The sequence below is a fragment of the Pleurodeles waltl genome, chromosome 7 (assembly GCF_031143425.1).
Source record: "Pleurodeles waltl isolate 20211129_DDA chromosome 7, aPleWal1.hap1.20221129, whole genome shotgun sequence".
In the NCBI taxonomy this organism is placed as follows: domain Eukaryota; kingdom Metazoa; phylum Chordata; class Amphibia; order Caudata; family Salamandridae; genus Pleurodeles; species Pleurodeles waltl.
In genome coordinates, this window is record NC_090446.1 from 444,146,345 (window position 1) to 444,161,091 (window position 14,747).

Here is a 14,747-nt window from a genome sequence, read left to right on the forward strand (position 1 = left end):
GTAAAACAAAATGTGGGGAGAGGCACACAAGTCAGCAAGCCTGGATACCCCAGGTGTCTAGTTTTCAAAAATATACAGGTTGGCTCGGTTTCCCTAGGTGCTGGCTGAGCTAGGGTCCAAAATTTAAAGCTACCCACATGAGGATCAAGTTTAGGTGGAAACATATGCTGCAAACATGTTGTGTTTTGGCCCATTTCCTTTCAGGAGCACTAGGTCTTCTTACACAGTTGAGGTACTATTTGTATCAGGAGAATTGGGGGAATGCTGGGTGGAAGGAAGTTTGTGGCTCCCCACACTTTCCAGAACTTTCTATCACAGAAATATGAGGAAAATGTATTTTCTCTCCCAGTTGAAGGTTTGCAAGGGATACTGGGTGAGAAAACTTGGGGAGAGCCATGCAAGTCAGCCCACCCTGGATAGCCCTACTTGTCTAGTTTTAAAAAATGTTCAGGATGGCTAGGTTTTCATAGGTGCCGGCTGAGTCTGGGTACAAGCTCTAGAGCTACCCACATCAGTAAAAGAGGGTCCATTTTTGGTGGAAAAATGCTCTGCATACATGTTGTGTTTTGGGCTGTTTCCTGTCCCAGGCACTAGGTCTACCTACACAAGTGAGGTACCATTTTTATCAGGAGACATGAGGGAATGCTGGGTAGAAAAAAGTTTGTGGCTTCCCATAGTTTCTAGAACTGTCCATCACAGAAATATGAGGTGAATGTGTTTTTATAGACAGATTTTGAGTTTTGCAAGAGATTCTGGGTAACATAACCTGATGAGAGCCACACAAGTCACCCCAACTGAATTTCTGTAGGTATCTAGTTAAAAAAATGTACAGGTTTTCTAGGTTTCCCTAGGTGCCAGCTGAGCTATAGGATTAAATCCACAGTTAGGCACATTGCAAAGAAAGGCTCAGTTTTTAGTGGGAAACTGGCTGTGTCCACGTTGCATTTTGGGCCGTTTCCTGTCACGGACACTAGGCCTATCCACTCAAGTGAGGTACCATTTTTATCGGGAAACATAGGGAAACACAGAATAGTAGAACAAGTGTTATTACCAATTGTCTTTCTCTGCATTTGCTCATTTCAAATGTAAGACAGTGTGTGAAAAATACGGCATTTTGAGAAATGCCCTCTAATTCATATACTAGTATGGGTATCCACACATTCAGAGATGTGCAAAAACCCACTGCTAAACTCCATATCGTGTGCGCATTTCAGAAATACATAGGTTTCCTTGATACCTATTTTTCATATTTTACCAAATGAATTACTGTAAAAAAAATATTGCAAGGGGCAGCTTTGTTATTGGCTCTGGGTACCTAGGGCTCTTGGTGAACCAACAAGCCCTATATAGCCCTGCAACCAGGAGGGTCCAGCAGATGTAACAGTATATCTCTTTTGAAAATCTGCCATCGTTAGAAAAAGTTACACATGAAAACAGAGACACAAATTGCTGTTTTTTCAACTCAATTTCAATATTTCTTCATTTCAACTGTTACTTTCAACAGGAAAACCTTGAAGGATCTACACTAATGACCCCGTGCTGTGAGGTACCATTTTTATCGGGAAACATAGGGAAACACAGAATAGTAGAACAAGTGTTATTACCAATTGTCTTTCTCTGCATTTGCTCATTTCAAATGTAAGACAGTGTGTGAAAAATAAGGCATTTTGAGAAATGCCCTCTAATTCATATACTAGTATGGGTATCCACACATTCAGATATGTACAAATACCCACTGCTTCTAAACTCCATATCTTGTGCGCACTTCAGAAATATGTAAGTTTCCTTGATACCTATTTTTCATATTTAACCAAATGAATTACTGTAAAAAAAAATATTGCAAGGTGCAGCTTAGTTATTGGCTCTGGGTACCTAGGGTTCTTGGTGAACCAAAAAGCCCTATATAGCCCTGCAACCAGAAGGGTCCAGCAGATGTAACAGTATATCTCTTTTGAAAATCTGCCATAGTTAGAAAAAGTTACAGATGAAAACAGAGACACAAATTACTGTTTTTTCAACACAATTTCAAAATTTCTTTATTTCAACTGTTACTTTCAACAGGAAAACCTTGAAGGATCTACACAAATGACCCCTTGCTGAATTAAGAATATTGCCTACTTTTCAGAAAATGTATAGCTTTCCAGGATCCATCACTGGTTTTACACCCATTCCTACCGCTAACTGGAAGGAGGTTGAATGCACACAAAACAGGAGAATTGTTTTTCTGATTCAAACCTGCCTGTACCTGAGAGCTGGATTGTAGCACTGCAAGCCCTTTGTTGATGCTATTTGCAGGGAAAAAACAGGTGCTTTCTTCTGCAGCACTTTTAAATATACCAAAATAAATGTAGATGTATGTTAACTAATTTCTCTGTCCCCTTCAGGGGAATCCACAAATCCTGGGTACCTTTAGAATTCCCAGGATGTTGGAAAACAAGATGCAAATTTGGGTGTGGGTAGCTTATTTGGACAAAAAAGCTATGGATGCCTAAGCGTGAACTATCTCAAATAACCAAAAAAGGGCTCAGCATTTTGGGGGGGGGGGGATCGTGGATGAGCAGCAAAAGGGTAACCCACAGTACATAAAACAAACACATGAGCTATGAACAACAGTAAGCAAGACAGGATCACCTGCTGACACACGCCCCCGAAACAGAGTGAAGAACATCTTTGAAGCTATTAGTGCAGGCATCCCATCCAGAACAGTAATTATCAAATTACAATAATTCAGACAACTTGCTATTGAACTAAGACCCTGCTTCATACTCTTTGACACAAACCTGCATCAGCGCAGGCTTGGGTCAAAAAGTTTACCGCTGGCTAGAGCTATTCCTGAACATTCAGTTCTCAAAATTCCTAGTTCTCTCTGACCAACAAACAGGCTTTCAACCAAATAGAGGCACTGAAGCAGAATTAATTGCAAACTGGGATGGCCACAAGAACACAGTAGATCTCTAAGGAGTGGCTTCTCACTCAGACTGAACCACTCAGCAGCGTTTAATACTTTGGACTGCCAAATGTTACTCAAAAGGCTAAACAATATAAGAACACAATGTATGGCACTAAAATGTATTCAGTCCTACCTCACAGACAGAATACCAGTAGCATCTCTACCCTTTTACCTTTCAGCAGCATTCCCTCAAGAAATAGGTGTCCTGCAAGGCTAATCAATTTTCCCGTCTCTTATTCACCATGTACCTGACCCCACTCTCTCAGATTATAAACTTCTTTTACCTTATCTTTTATGCAGAAAATTTCCAGATAATCCACAAAAGGGAAAAAACAGTCTGAGACATCTAGACTTACCAAATGCTTAGAGAAAGTTAACCACAGAATGCTGCTGAACTACCTAAAGATAAAGCCAACAAAAACAAAGATCCTAACTTGTGGGATGTGGAATCTTTTGACTCAAATACAACGTGTTTCCATATTATCAAGAAGAGTGACCTTACTTTAGCTTTTCAGATTTTTTTGGTTCCCGGTTACAGCCTATCAAGGGAAGTCCCTAATATTCTTTAAAAGGACTCTCACCCAGCAGGTTTACCAGTGGCTTGCTTCATCATTCAGTTGTAGGAGGCTGGCCTGGTGTGTGGTGGGTACCTATGGTACTTACACCTTATACCAGGTCCAGGTATCCCTTATTAGTGTAGGGAAGTCAGGGTTTCTAGAGGTAGCTGTGGATGAACAGCCAAGGCTGATCTAGGGGACTTGCAAAGCGTATGCAATACCACTGTAGTCACACTTACGCACATGAAAGCAAACATTCAGTGTTACAAAAATAAAGGTACTTTATTTTGGTGACACAAATACCAAAAATACTATAGAGACTATCCTCCTTTGGGAGGTAAGTAATACACCAATGAGATACACTAGTATAAGGAATAGGCATAACAACAGTTAGAAAACAGTGCAATTAGTGAAAATCACAATAGGAAGAAATGGGCCTGGGGGGAGCACAAACCATATACTACGAAAGTGGAATGCAAAAGTCGTTCCCCCACCTAGGTAAGTGTAATGTGTAGAGAGGAGTTGGGAGTACTAGAAAAGCCCAAAGGTAAGTACCACAACTCACCCCAGCAACCAGGAAAACAGGATTAAATCACAGTAAGTGTCCCAGAACACCCACAGAGAAGTAATGAAGAATATTGCAAAACCCAGAAAAGACTGCAAGTCACCAACAGTGGATTCCTGGACTAGAGGACCTGTGGAAAAAGGGGACCAAGTCCAAGAAGCACAGAAGAGTCCAGGAAGGGCAGGAGCCCCTACCCACCAGGATGAAGGTGCAAGAAGTGAACCACCGGTGAGGAAGAAGAGTCAGCACTGCACCCAAGAAGTCGAAGTCGGGTTCCTGGAGGGTGCAGGTGATGTCCCACGCAGGATGGAGGATTGCAGTCGGGTTTGCGTCTGCCAACAAGACTTGGCACACGCAAAGCTTGCGGTTAGCGGAAAATGGTGCTGCAGTGGACCAGAAAGGACCAGGTGGACTCTACCCAGGAGAGGGAGTCAGATGGGGCCCTCAGAAACACAGAGAGCCCACAGAAGACCAGGCAGCGCCCACAGGAGTCCCACAGGACGATGACAGGAGAGTCGCAGAAAAGTCCCATGAAGCACTACAAAAAAGGCTCCCACGCCACCGTAGAACTCCTCAGGGAGCTGTGCGTCACAGGAAGGAGTGCTGGGAGCTGGAGCTTCAAGAAGCCTGAAGATCTTGGAGGAAGGATGCCAACTAGCCTTGGCAGCTGCAAAGGACGCAGTACACTTCGGTATTGTCCTGCGTGGGCAGGCAGTGGCTTACCTTCACCCAAGTTGGACAGTTGGAAGAGAGGACCACTGGGACCCCTTCAGTCTCCCACCAGTGATGCAGGATCCACACAACTCAGCAGGAGAGGGGATCAACGCAGCCAATTGTCTTTGCAGTTGGTGCCTGCAGAATCAGGGGAGTGACTCCTTCACTCCAAGGGAGATTCCTTCTTTCTTTGGATGCAGGTTGAAGACGGACTGTCCTCAGAGGATGCATGTCTGGTTGTAGTTGCTGGAAGGAGCCGGAGATGCAATGTTGCAGAAGGCGTCTTACTTCTTTGTTGCAGCTTGTAGGGTCCTGAAGGGTCCAGATGCAGTTTCTTCAGTCAGAAGTCTAATTGCAGGGTGCAGAGGATTCCTGCTGGAGTCTTGCAATCCGAATCTGAGGAACCACCCAAGAGAGAGACCCTAAAAAGCCCTGAAAGGGGGATTGGTCACTTAGCTGGGTGACCACCTATCAGGAGGGGGCTCTGACGTCACCTGCTGGCACCAGCCACTCAGATGCTTCCAAAGTTCTGTGCCAACCTTGAATCCAAGATGGCAAAACCCAGGGACCCTCTGGAGGAGCTCTGAGCACCACCCCTGGGGTGTTGATGGACAGGGGAGTGGTCACTTCCCTTTCCTTTGTCCAGTTTCTCACCAGAACAGGGACTGGGGTCCTTGAACTGGTGTAGACTGGTTTATGCAAGGAGGGTACTAGATGTGCCCTTCAAAGCATTTCCAGTGGCTTGGGAAGGCTACCCCTCCCAAGCCTGTAACACATATTTGCAAATGGAGATGGTGTAACACCCCTTTCCAAAGGAAATCCTTTGTTCTCCCTTCCTGGGCTCGAGCTTCTCAAGCAACAGGAAGGAGGAAACCTGTCTGGGAGGTGGCAGCAGCTTGGACTGATAGGAAACCCTCAGAAGGCTGTAATGGCAATCCTGGGGGTCCTCTAAGGAACACCCAGAGCGCATGGTATCATACAACCAATGCTTGATTAAGCCGTGGGGTATGATTCCAACATGTTTGATACCAAACATGCCTATGTTCATAGATACCATTATGTAACTGGACATAGGTATTGACCTATGCCCAATACACGCATAAAATTGCGTCCCCACACTCACGAAGTCTGAGAAAATGGGCCTGGAGTTCTTGGAGGCACCTCTGCTAGTGCAGGGGTGCCCTCACACAAAGGTACTTTGCATCCTACCCTCTGGGCTTCAAGGCCTGCCTTAGGGGTGTCTTATAAGTCACCTGGTGTAGTGAAAGATGGCAGTGAAAGGGTGCTTGCACCTTTTCACGCGGGCTGCAATGGGAGTCCAGCAGAAGCCTTTGCTTGGGCTCCCTATGGGTGGCAAAATATATTCTGCAGCCCATAGGGATCCCCTGGAACCCCAATGCCCTGGGTACTTAGGTACCATATACTAGGGACTTATAATGGGGCACCAGTGTGCCAATTGTGGGTGAAATACAGAGTTTTGGGAGAGACAGCATAATCACTGGGGTCCTGATTAGCAGGATCCCAGTAAACACGGTCAAACACACTGACATCAGGCAGAAAAAGGGGAAACCATGCAAAGAAAGAGGGCACTTTCCTACACCAGTCCTCACTCAAATACAGTTCTGGGTGGGCCAAACCTTAAGGTCAAGGTAGCTCTTACTGTGTTATTGTGGGGGGGATCTAAATATAAAATTGCCTAAAGGCATCCATAAGTCTTTAGAGTTTATTTTGGGAAAACTTTGGCAGGATTAAAGAACAGGGGTGATGTTGTGGAGTATGCAAAGTAATCAAACTCCATGGGGCTGGTGGGCCGACGGTCGGCCCACAAACCTCGTAATGAGGTCCTGAGTTTGAGATCCATAAGATGATCCCCAATCTGGGTGGCTATATTTGAGAACGCCACATACTCCACATTTGCTATATTTCACTCATTCAGCCACCCTCATTACAGCATTCCATTCATACCAACTGTACTGAGAACTTTTCCTCAGTCTTGTATCTGTAAGTCAAACAAAGCTCTTATGGCATGTGTCACAAGTAGTGACAGACCTCGGTGTGCACTCCGTGCATATACTTTTTGTGTGAACACTCCAGTATGCATGCAATTCCCTTCCCTTCTTAGCAGATCTTATTGCTGGTATCCAGAGGCTATGGTGAAGCCTTGTGACTTAGCATTGTTTTGTATCTGTGCTGAATTTATCAGCTATGGTCTCTCCAAAACACCCAGTCCATGCTCATTCTATAGTTTTATCCAGTCATAGTTCTAATAACGGGAGGCTATTAAGGAGCTTTGTGACTTAACAATACTATCTATCCGAACTGAATTCATCATGCATACCTTCTCATTGAGTAATACTAATTACATAGTTTTGAAGTGTACCTTAGGACTTTATAGGTTGGTGGACCTTGTAGTCATACTCTAGAGATCAAGATGGAGTAATTGAGTAGATAGCAGTTATGCCTTGGTATGGGCAAATGAGAGAAACTCAAGAAAAAGTAAAAAATGCTCACTTTTCCCTGTGAGTCACTTCTTCAAAGGTTTGCATCCACGAAGAACCTTATCGGCTCCTCTATTCTTTTAATCCTGTTGGTATCTGCCGGCAACATGCTATTTCTGTGCTGTCCATGTCACATGGAATGCATCCTTATGTGTTGTGTCATGTTACACATTATGGCAGGACGAATATGTAATATGACCGATTATGCAATCGGTCATATTACTATCACTGCCAGCTAGGTGATAATTGTAAGGTCTCTTTAAAGATAATTTATCCTCAAACTATATTTTATTTCAGAAAAGGATAAACGGAAAATGTCAAAAATGGATCTCAGCCCTTGATTGATTATACAAGGTTTGATTAGATTCATTGGAAAAATGGTGGTTACTGTGAATGAATCACTTCGTCAGAGAAATATCAGTATTTCAATATTAGAAAATCATGATCCTCGTATTTAGTTCCAACAGTCATATTAATCCCCAGATTTATTCTATATGATATGTAGTGTCTAATGCTGTTCTCAACAGTCATACTAGTCCCCAAATGATATTCATTAAAGTGTATGGTACCAGGACACATAACTAATCCTTTTTTAATGAGGACATGGGGGAGAACTGCATCATGTCAAGTATTTAATATCTGTTCATGCACAAAATGAGATGTTGTCATTCATTCCTTTTTTGTGTATCGCCAGTCTGTAAATCCAGCTTTGCTACTTATCAACAGTATTTGTGCGGATTTCCTAAAGTAATTGTCAAGTTTCTCAATAACCACCTATTTTATGTCCTCTATTGTATGGTCCTTTGTTATGTAAAGTGTGGAAATTTTGATGTGTTATGTTTGCATTAGATGTTGCCATGGTGCTCGCTAATGTGGTTAGTTACTTTCCTAGAGGCCATCCAGAGCACGGGCAGGGTAACAGGTAAAGTACTTTAGAAGAATTACAGTTTGTGTGCCTTTTTAGAGTCCATCGTGTCTTGAGGCTCACTTTCAATGATTTACTAGTATTTTTTGAATGGTAGACACTATAGTGACAAAATAGGTAATGGTGTATCACTTTAGGCCACCCACCAGAAGTTAGTGGTGGACACCATGCTGTCTTTAGGGGTTCTGTCTCTGGTATGTATATCTTATGCTCCTATCCCTTTTCTGTGAAACATGTTTTTCCATGACAAAGATACTCAGTTTACTATCCGCCAAAGTTTGTTGGTGATCTTCTTTACTAGGTTGAGGCGATGTTGTATATAGTTTCACAAATTAATCCTTGTCTCAAGTGTTCCCATGTTTTGTTTCCCACAGTTCTTTCGTGTTCTGGTTTCTAGCTGTCTTCCTGGGTTTTTGATTTAGTGTCTCAAGATAGTCTCTTTCCCATACTTTTTGAGAGAGATTCAGCTTGTTAAATCAGTAATATTGCTGGAGTTCCTTCTCAGCCGTAGGAATTGTCCATACACTTGATTCTCTCTCAATGATCCCTCTTAATGATCTAGAGTGAAAACTGTTGAATTTTAGTACATTTTTGTTATCTGTTAGTTTGTGGTACGTGTCTTTCTGCAGAATTCCTGCTTCTGAAAAATTTCTCACATCAAGAAATGTTTCGTCTCATTACTGAGGTTATGAGTAAATTTCAACTGAAGTGTACATCGCAGTTAATTAGTCTCCTTAAAAGCAGCTAAGTCATGTAGCTGCTCCCAATATTGACAGAATGCTTATAAGATACGAGACAGTGCTATACCCCTGTTAGTGTGGATGCCATGTTTGCAGTTCCGGCTTGTGAAATGTGCCTGGTGCGACTTTTCATATGAGCTGGCTCTGTCACCATGTAATATTACAGTGCAAGGAAATAATTTGCCATACTGAATTATAATTGGGCACCTGGTGCTTTTCACGGATGACACAGGTGAGTAGAGATGACTTTCTCTTACAATGTTGTCAGTTAACTTATGGGACCAAGGCACGTTGTAGCTCAGGCAGAGACACTCCCAGACCGCCTCTAATTACTTTACAGTGGTCGAAGTTGTGGAGTATATATTCCAAGAAAACATTAACAGTTATAGAGAAAAATGGATAAACAAAGGATTTGGGTATTACGCACATAAATTATTAATAATGGAAGTGTTCGCAGGAATGGCACATACGTGCTGTGTTGATACATCAAAAACGTGCAGTTTCTTTTAGTTCGTCAGATGATGTAGATTTCCCCATCATGTCTCTGAATGTATTTACTTCAAATGCATAGCATGTTTGATAAGTACTGTACAACAAAAAGCACTGGATGTATTGATTCTGATTTTCCCCCTCCTCACTACAGACATCACCGCACTGTCTGGTAACATTTCTGTTTCTTCTGGGCTTGGGCAACCTCTATGCAGTGCCACAGGCCCCGCTATCACAAGCAGCAGATCCTGCTGGCATGCGTAGATAGGGCCCTGCTAAAACGCTGGAACAGAGATCTAAGAGTAGAAAGAAAAGAATTGGAACTGCAAAATATTCAAAGTTGTGGGGTCTGTGAGGGTGATGACAATGAGAATGAGGTCAGCATTAACAGGAAAAGACACGAGCCTGATTATTCACCGACCAACAGTTATAATATAAAAACAAAAACTACAGGTTGCAGAATGCAAATTGCATTTAGCAAAACAATAAACAAACCTGGATTAAGATGTGACACATGACGTAAGGCATTCTAGCAGCTTACATTGATTTTGTTTGGGAAACAGGCAGGAAGAAATCAAAGGTGAGTAGTCGGGGAAATGCAGCATGCTAATGGCCACATATTTACACTCACCTGGAACAAAGAGGCTTACTAACAAGCAATTGCCTAGCACAATGGCAGACCTCAGAGGTCTTGGCTTTATGTTAAGAATGCAGCTCATGGCTTCCCCCAAATCCCCTCTGTCCTCGATACCGTCTGCAACATAAGCAGAGTGTGTATGAAAAGTCATCATTCTCTGCCCTGGCAGGACCTGTAGGAGATACAGTTCAAGAACGCTAATTCTTCTTTATGAAGAGTTTAGGAATAGATTTTCATTGATCAAATGTATTGGCATGCCAGGCCCATAAGTCCCCGCCCACTCCAACCACTGCACAGGAGAAAATGTTGATATGTAGAGAATGTGTCGGTGACAGGCAAGAGGAGCGACCAGTTGACATTCAAGGAGGGGATGACACTCACAGGGAGTTGAATGCTGACATGAAGGATAGGGACTTGCTCAAATGAAGATTGGTTACTGACATGGAGAATGTATGATGACATGCAAGGCATGGAACCTGTTGATATGTTGGACTCTGGTCTACCTTTATGAAGCAGTACAGGATGGCTGACATTCCACAAGTGGAGCCTAATTCCTGGAGAACTAGAAAACTAAAATCTGGATAACTTGTGATGCAGACTCTTATACCACACGTGTTGGTGGGGGTGAGGAGGGTGTTTCGGTACTTTGTGCATTCATTGAAGCCTTTAAGCTGCAGCCAAGTACTAAAGTAACCTGATCCTACCCTAGCACTCGTTTGACGATGTTCCCGTATCATTGGTCACACTAACTCTCTATGGAAAGTTCTATGGGAACTAATGAGACTATGCTGGCGGAGTAACCTGGTGAAGGGGTTGTGAGTTGGGAAAACTGAACAATTAGTCAATTTGTTTACCTTGCACAGCCAGGACAATCTGTTTCATTCTGAATGCGGACTGGTAGTACACATAGCAGCGGTAATTGCCAGAATCCTCAACTTTGGTGCTGGAAATGAGAAGGGAGACATTGCCTTTCATGAGCTCATCGACAGAAAGGCTAACTCCTGGCTTGTCAATGGTGATAGTGTTGTCGAACTCTGCAATCTGCTTCCCACGATGGAACCACTGCACCATCAATTGTTTCAAGTCAATGTAATCAGTGTCCACTTTCAAGAAACAGTTCAAAAGCACATCCTCTCCAGGTTTCACAGTCACAGAGGAGGGTACTGTGGTCACCTCAATCTTGGCATCTGGAAGAGAAACTCAAGGTGTTAATTTAACATCCACAGTGTCAAAAGAAGACCTACAAAAACCCAACATAACACTTGGAACTCAAACAAGAGGGATTCAAGGTAGTACGGAAACAATCTGGGAGCAGAGTTTTAACAAAAGATAAAGGCAAAAAAGTGTACTGTATTTTAATTGCACTTTTATAGCACTTACTACGCCTGACGAGGTCCTGGAGCACTTTACAATGGGCAGCACCTGCTCCGGACCCCTGGGGTTTCTCCAGTGGTAATTGTTTGTTCTTGGGATTCGTTTTGTGCTTTTAAGGAAACATTCCATGTACTTAATCCAGTTTCTATCTGGTAGATCACATTAATAAGAGTTATGTTTTACCTTTAGAGGAAGTGGAGTTTTTAATTTCATGTAAATAGTTGATCCAATTATTGGGAGAGTTATAGAAGATTAGGTATTTTTAGGTGACGGGGTATCACTTTTAAAAGAGAAGTTCCGATCTTTGACATGAGGTGTGGAAATAAAAAAATAGAATAGGGATTCAGACAAATCGGTATGTGTTTGAGAGTAGGCTGTGCTACAAGAGAAAAGGCATGCAGAGGATAGAAACTAAATACAGGGTCATTTGAAAGGACAGTAGAGGACGTTTTAAGTCAGGGAAAAGGTCAATTTTCAAAAGAATACAGAGGAGGTTTTCTTTAGCTTGCATGCTATTTGGAGAAGCATAAGTTGAGAAATAACCGTGCAGGAGGGAAAGTGGTCCTCTACACCCTTTTTCCTATCTGCCAAGAGACACGATTTACATTTCATAATCCCTCTAGACCTAGACTGTACTACTGCCTGGGAGATCGAAATACTGCTTGCTTCTGTGGACATCCAGACCATCAAACATGCATGTATCTATGCACAGGACCATCTCTAGGGCCATCTCTAGGCAGTGCAGCCGGTGCAGCCGCACGTGACACCAGCGCTAAAGCGGCCCTGCCTATGAACTCAGACTAAAATGTATAACGTTAATGCACATACAGAGACTCACACACAAAACACAGAGACACACATACAGTCCTAAACAACACACTTGCAGCCAGACAGCAAGGAAGGACACTAAGCATTTACGGATGGACATAGAGATATGACTGACAGAGAAGTGAATTCAGGCATCATATACATCTCTCTTTCTTGTAGAGGAAATCACATTTGGGCTAGAGAAGGGAGTGGCTAGTCAGCACCCGTTCAGTCCTTGGATGTTCCTCGGATTACGGCCTACAATAAACGAGTAGATAGCAAGCATCCATTCAATCTTTCGCTGCTCCTTAGATTATGTTTGAAAGATGACTTCGGTCTGAGTTGCGACAGGAGAGTATACCCTATTTTTTTAGAAAGTTCAGTATTGTGACAAGTCCTTTGTGTCTGTGTCGCAGGAAGTGAGGCCTACATGCCCACATGTATAAAGTTCCACTATTATGTGTATGTCCAATGACTAAAGCTGTATATAGAGACAGGGTGTCCTGATATAGAGAGGAACCTTGTTTTTTACAATTATAAAACAACAATGGTCACCCATAAGCAACTCCTAAACGAAGGCCACACATTATATAAATCATAAACGAAGAATAAACAAAATAGTTATATGAATATATATTTATATCAAGAAAAAGTTCTGATACCGATACATTACTTAGCACGGTCAAAAAGTGTTGTGTAACATATTTAACATAAGAGTAGACAAAAACACGTTTGCCCAATTGATACGCATTCAGTAAGCGGCAGCAACATGAATCAGGTCAGGAACCCGTAAATGATTACAATAAAAGGCCAGTAATAATTCAAAAGTCACTTATGAAATGTCAACATTTTGACCGCTGTTTGTTAGTCAGAGGGTCATCCTCAGTGCCATACATAACAACACAAGCAGGAATAAGAATTATATTGAACATTAAAAAAGGAAATTTGTGCTTAAAGGGAAAATTTTATAGTACAAAATCAAGATACCAAATGAACATTAAGGGAAGACTCTATGTATTAGCAAAAAAGCATTACAACAGGCCCATATGGAATAAGACAGTCTCTTCATGTTAAAAAAACCCTCTCAATTTGACAGGGTGCTCAAAATAGGGGCAACCAGTGTTATATCACAACAGTAGCCGGATATAAAGAAGAGCAAATGTATAACCTAAAGAGAGGCCAATCTGGGGGAGGCTAGCTTTCTACAAAAGCTGACATACCAAAATGTCATGTGAGGATGATGTAAAATCTGACCAAAACCAGATATCTGTGTCTAATGTGTTCCATAGGTGTAAAAACCCATGCATATAGAGTTCACATAGCGGGGTCACTAGCACTCTTCATGGATAGAGTATGCACAAGTAAAACTAAAAGTGAGATCAAAAAGTACTAAATGAGATCAAAACATTTATATCAACCCATACCAGTAACAAAATAATGAACAAACATGTTTATATTATGTTATATATTTCCATGTATATGTAAATAAGATGTTCATTTAGTTCAAGGAAGATAGTTGCGAACTAATGATATTGTGAAACTCCTCCATATTAATTATTCCATCGTTGATAGGGTTAAATTTATAGATCCAAAGCAGTCTTTCTGTTATGGATTGCCATCATCACCTCTGTCAGTTCTGGTAGCAGCCTCAATATTTTCCCGGATCAGGGCATTTTCATTGTGGCTCATCTGTAGAAACCTTCAACCATGGGTGCAGTCACTGTTTTTCATCTAATCCTGCTCCAATATTGGTAGCTACGGAGGCACGCCTTCCCTGTGGTGTGTTCAACTTAAATGAAGCAGCATGGGTACCATATACAATAAATTACAGTGGTGGTATTACAGGTAGAGTAGAAATCAAGATAAAAAAAACCTTATTATGGTGGGCTAATACCCGTGTATTCATTGTAAAGTGGAAAAGAGCAGTTCCCACATCTGTAATGGCCCATCACTGCTGAAAAACATGCAGACTTGTGATTGTAAATCGAGGCAATTTAGGTCTGTGAACATGGACTAAATGATCCCTCAAATTTTGACTCATCTTAAAGACAAATACTGTCAAATGTCCTCCCATAACCCCTGCCGACAATATTGACCAGTGTTTTTTATACAGGTAGTCAAGTTGTTAGAAACTGGATTGAACGTAGAGCAAACATTAAGTGATTGGGAAATACGATATTTGTGTTCACAAAGGACATCCCTGGGTCAATACCAATCCCATCTGATAAGTTTGATCAGGCAACGGACGTAACCCCTGTTATGTAATTTCTTGTCAAACACCTTAGCCTTGGAGAAGTAATCATGGTGTTCGTGCAAATCCTCAGGAACTGTCCGTAAGGGGGATTGGTAACTTTGTTATAAAAGAAGTGGTGAGTGGGCTTCTTATGTAAACTCGTTATGAGTTTACCCTCCAAACCTAATGGTTTAGTCCAAGTAATTCACTGTGTCACGCAGAACAGAACTGGTAAAGAACAAATCAGTACTGCAGTTA

The 14,747-nt window shown here is 42.1% G+C and overlaps 1 protein-coding gene across 1 annotated transcript in view; it reads right to left on the minus strand.

Annotated features, from left to right (window-relative positions):
* Positions 1-14,747, minus strand: part of LOC138304158 (programmed cell death 1 ligand 1-like) — a 144,536-nt gene that overhangs the window by 120,097 nt on the left and 9,692 nt on the right. The window contains exon 2 of the mRNA XM_069243973.1: positions 10,930-11,262. Coding sequence (XP_069100074.1) covers positions 10,930-11,262 — 333 coding nt within the window. The remainder of the gene's footprint in view (positions 1-10,929; positions 11,263-14,747) is intronic.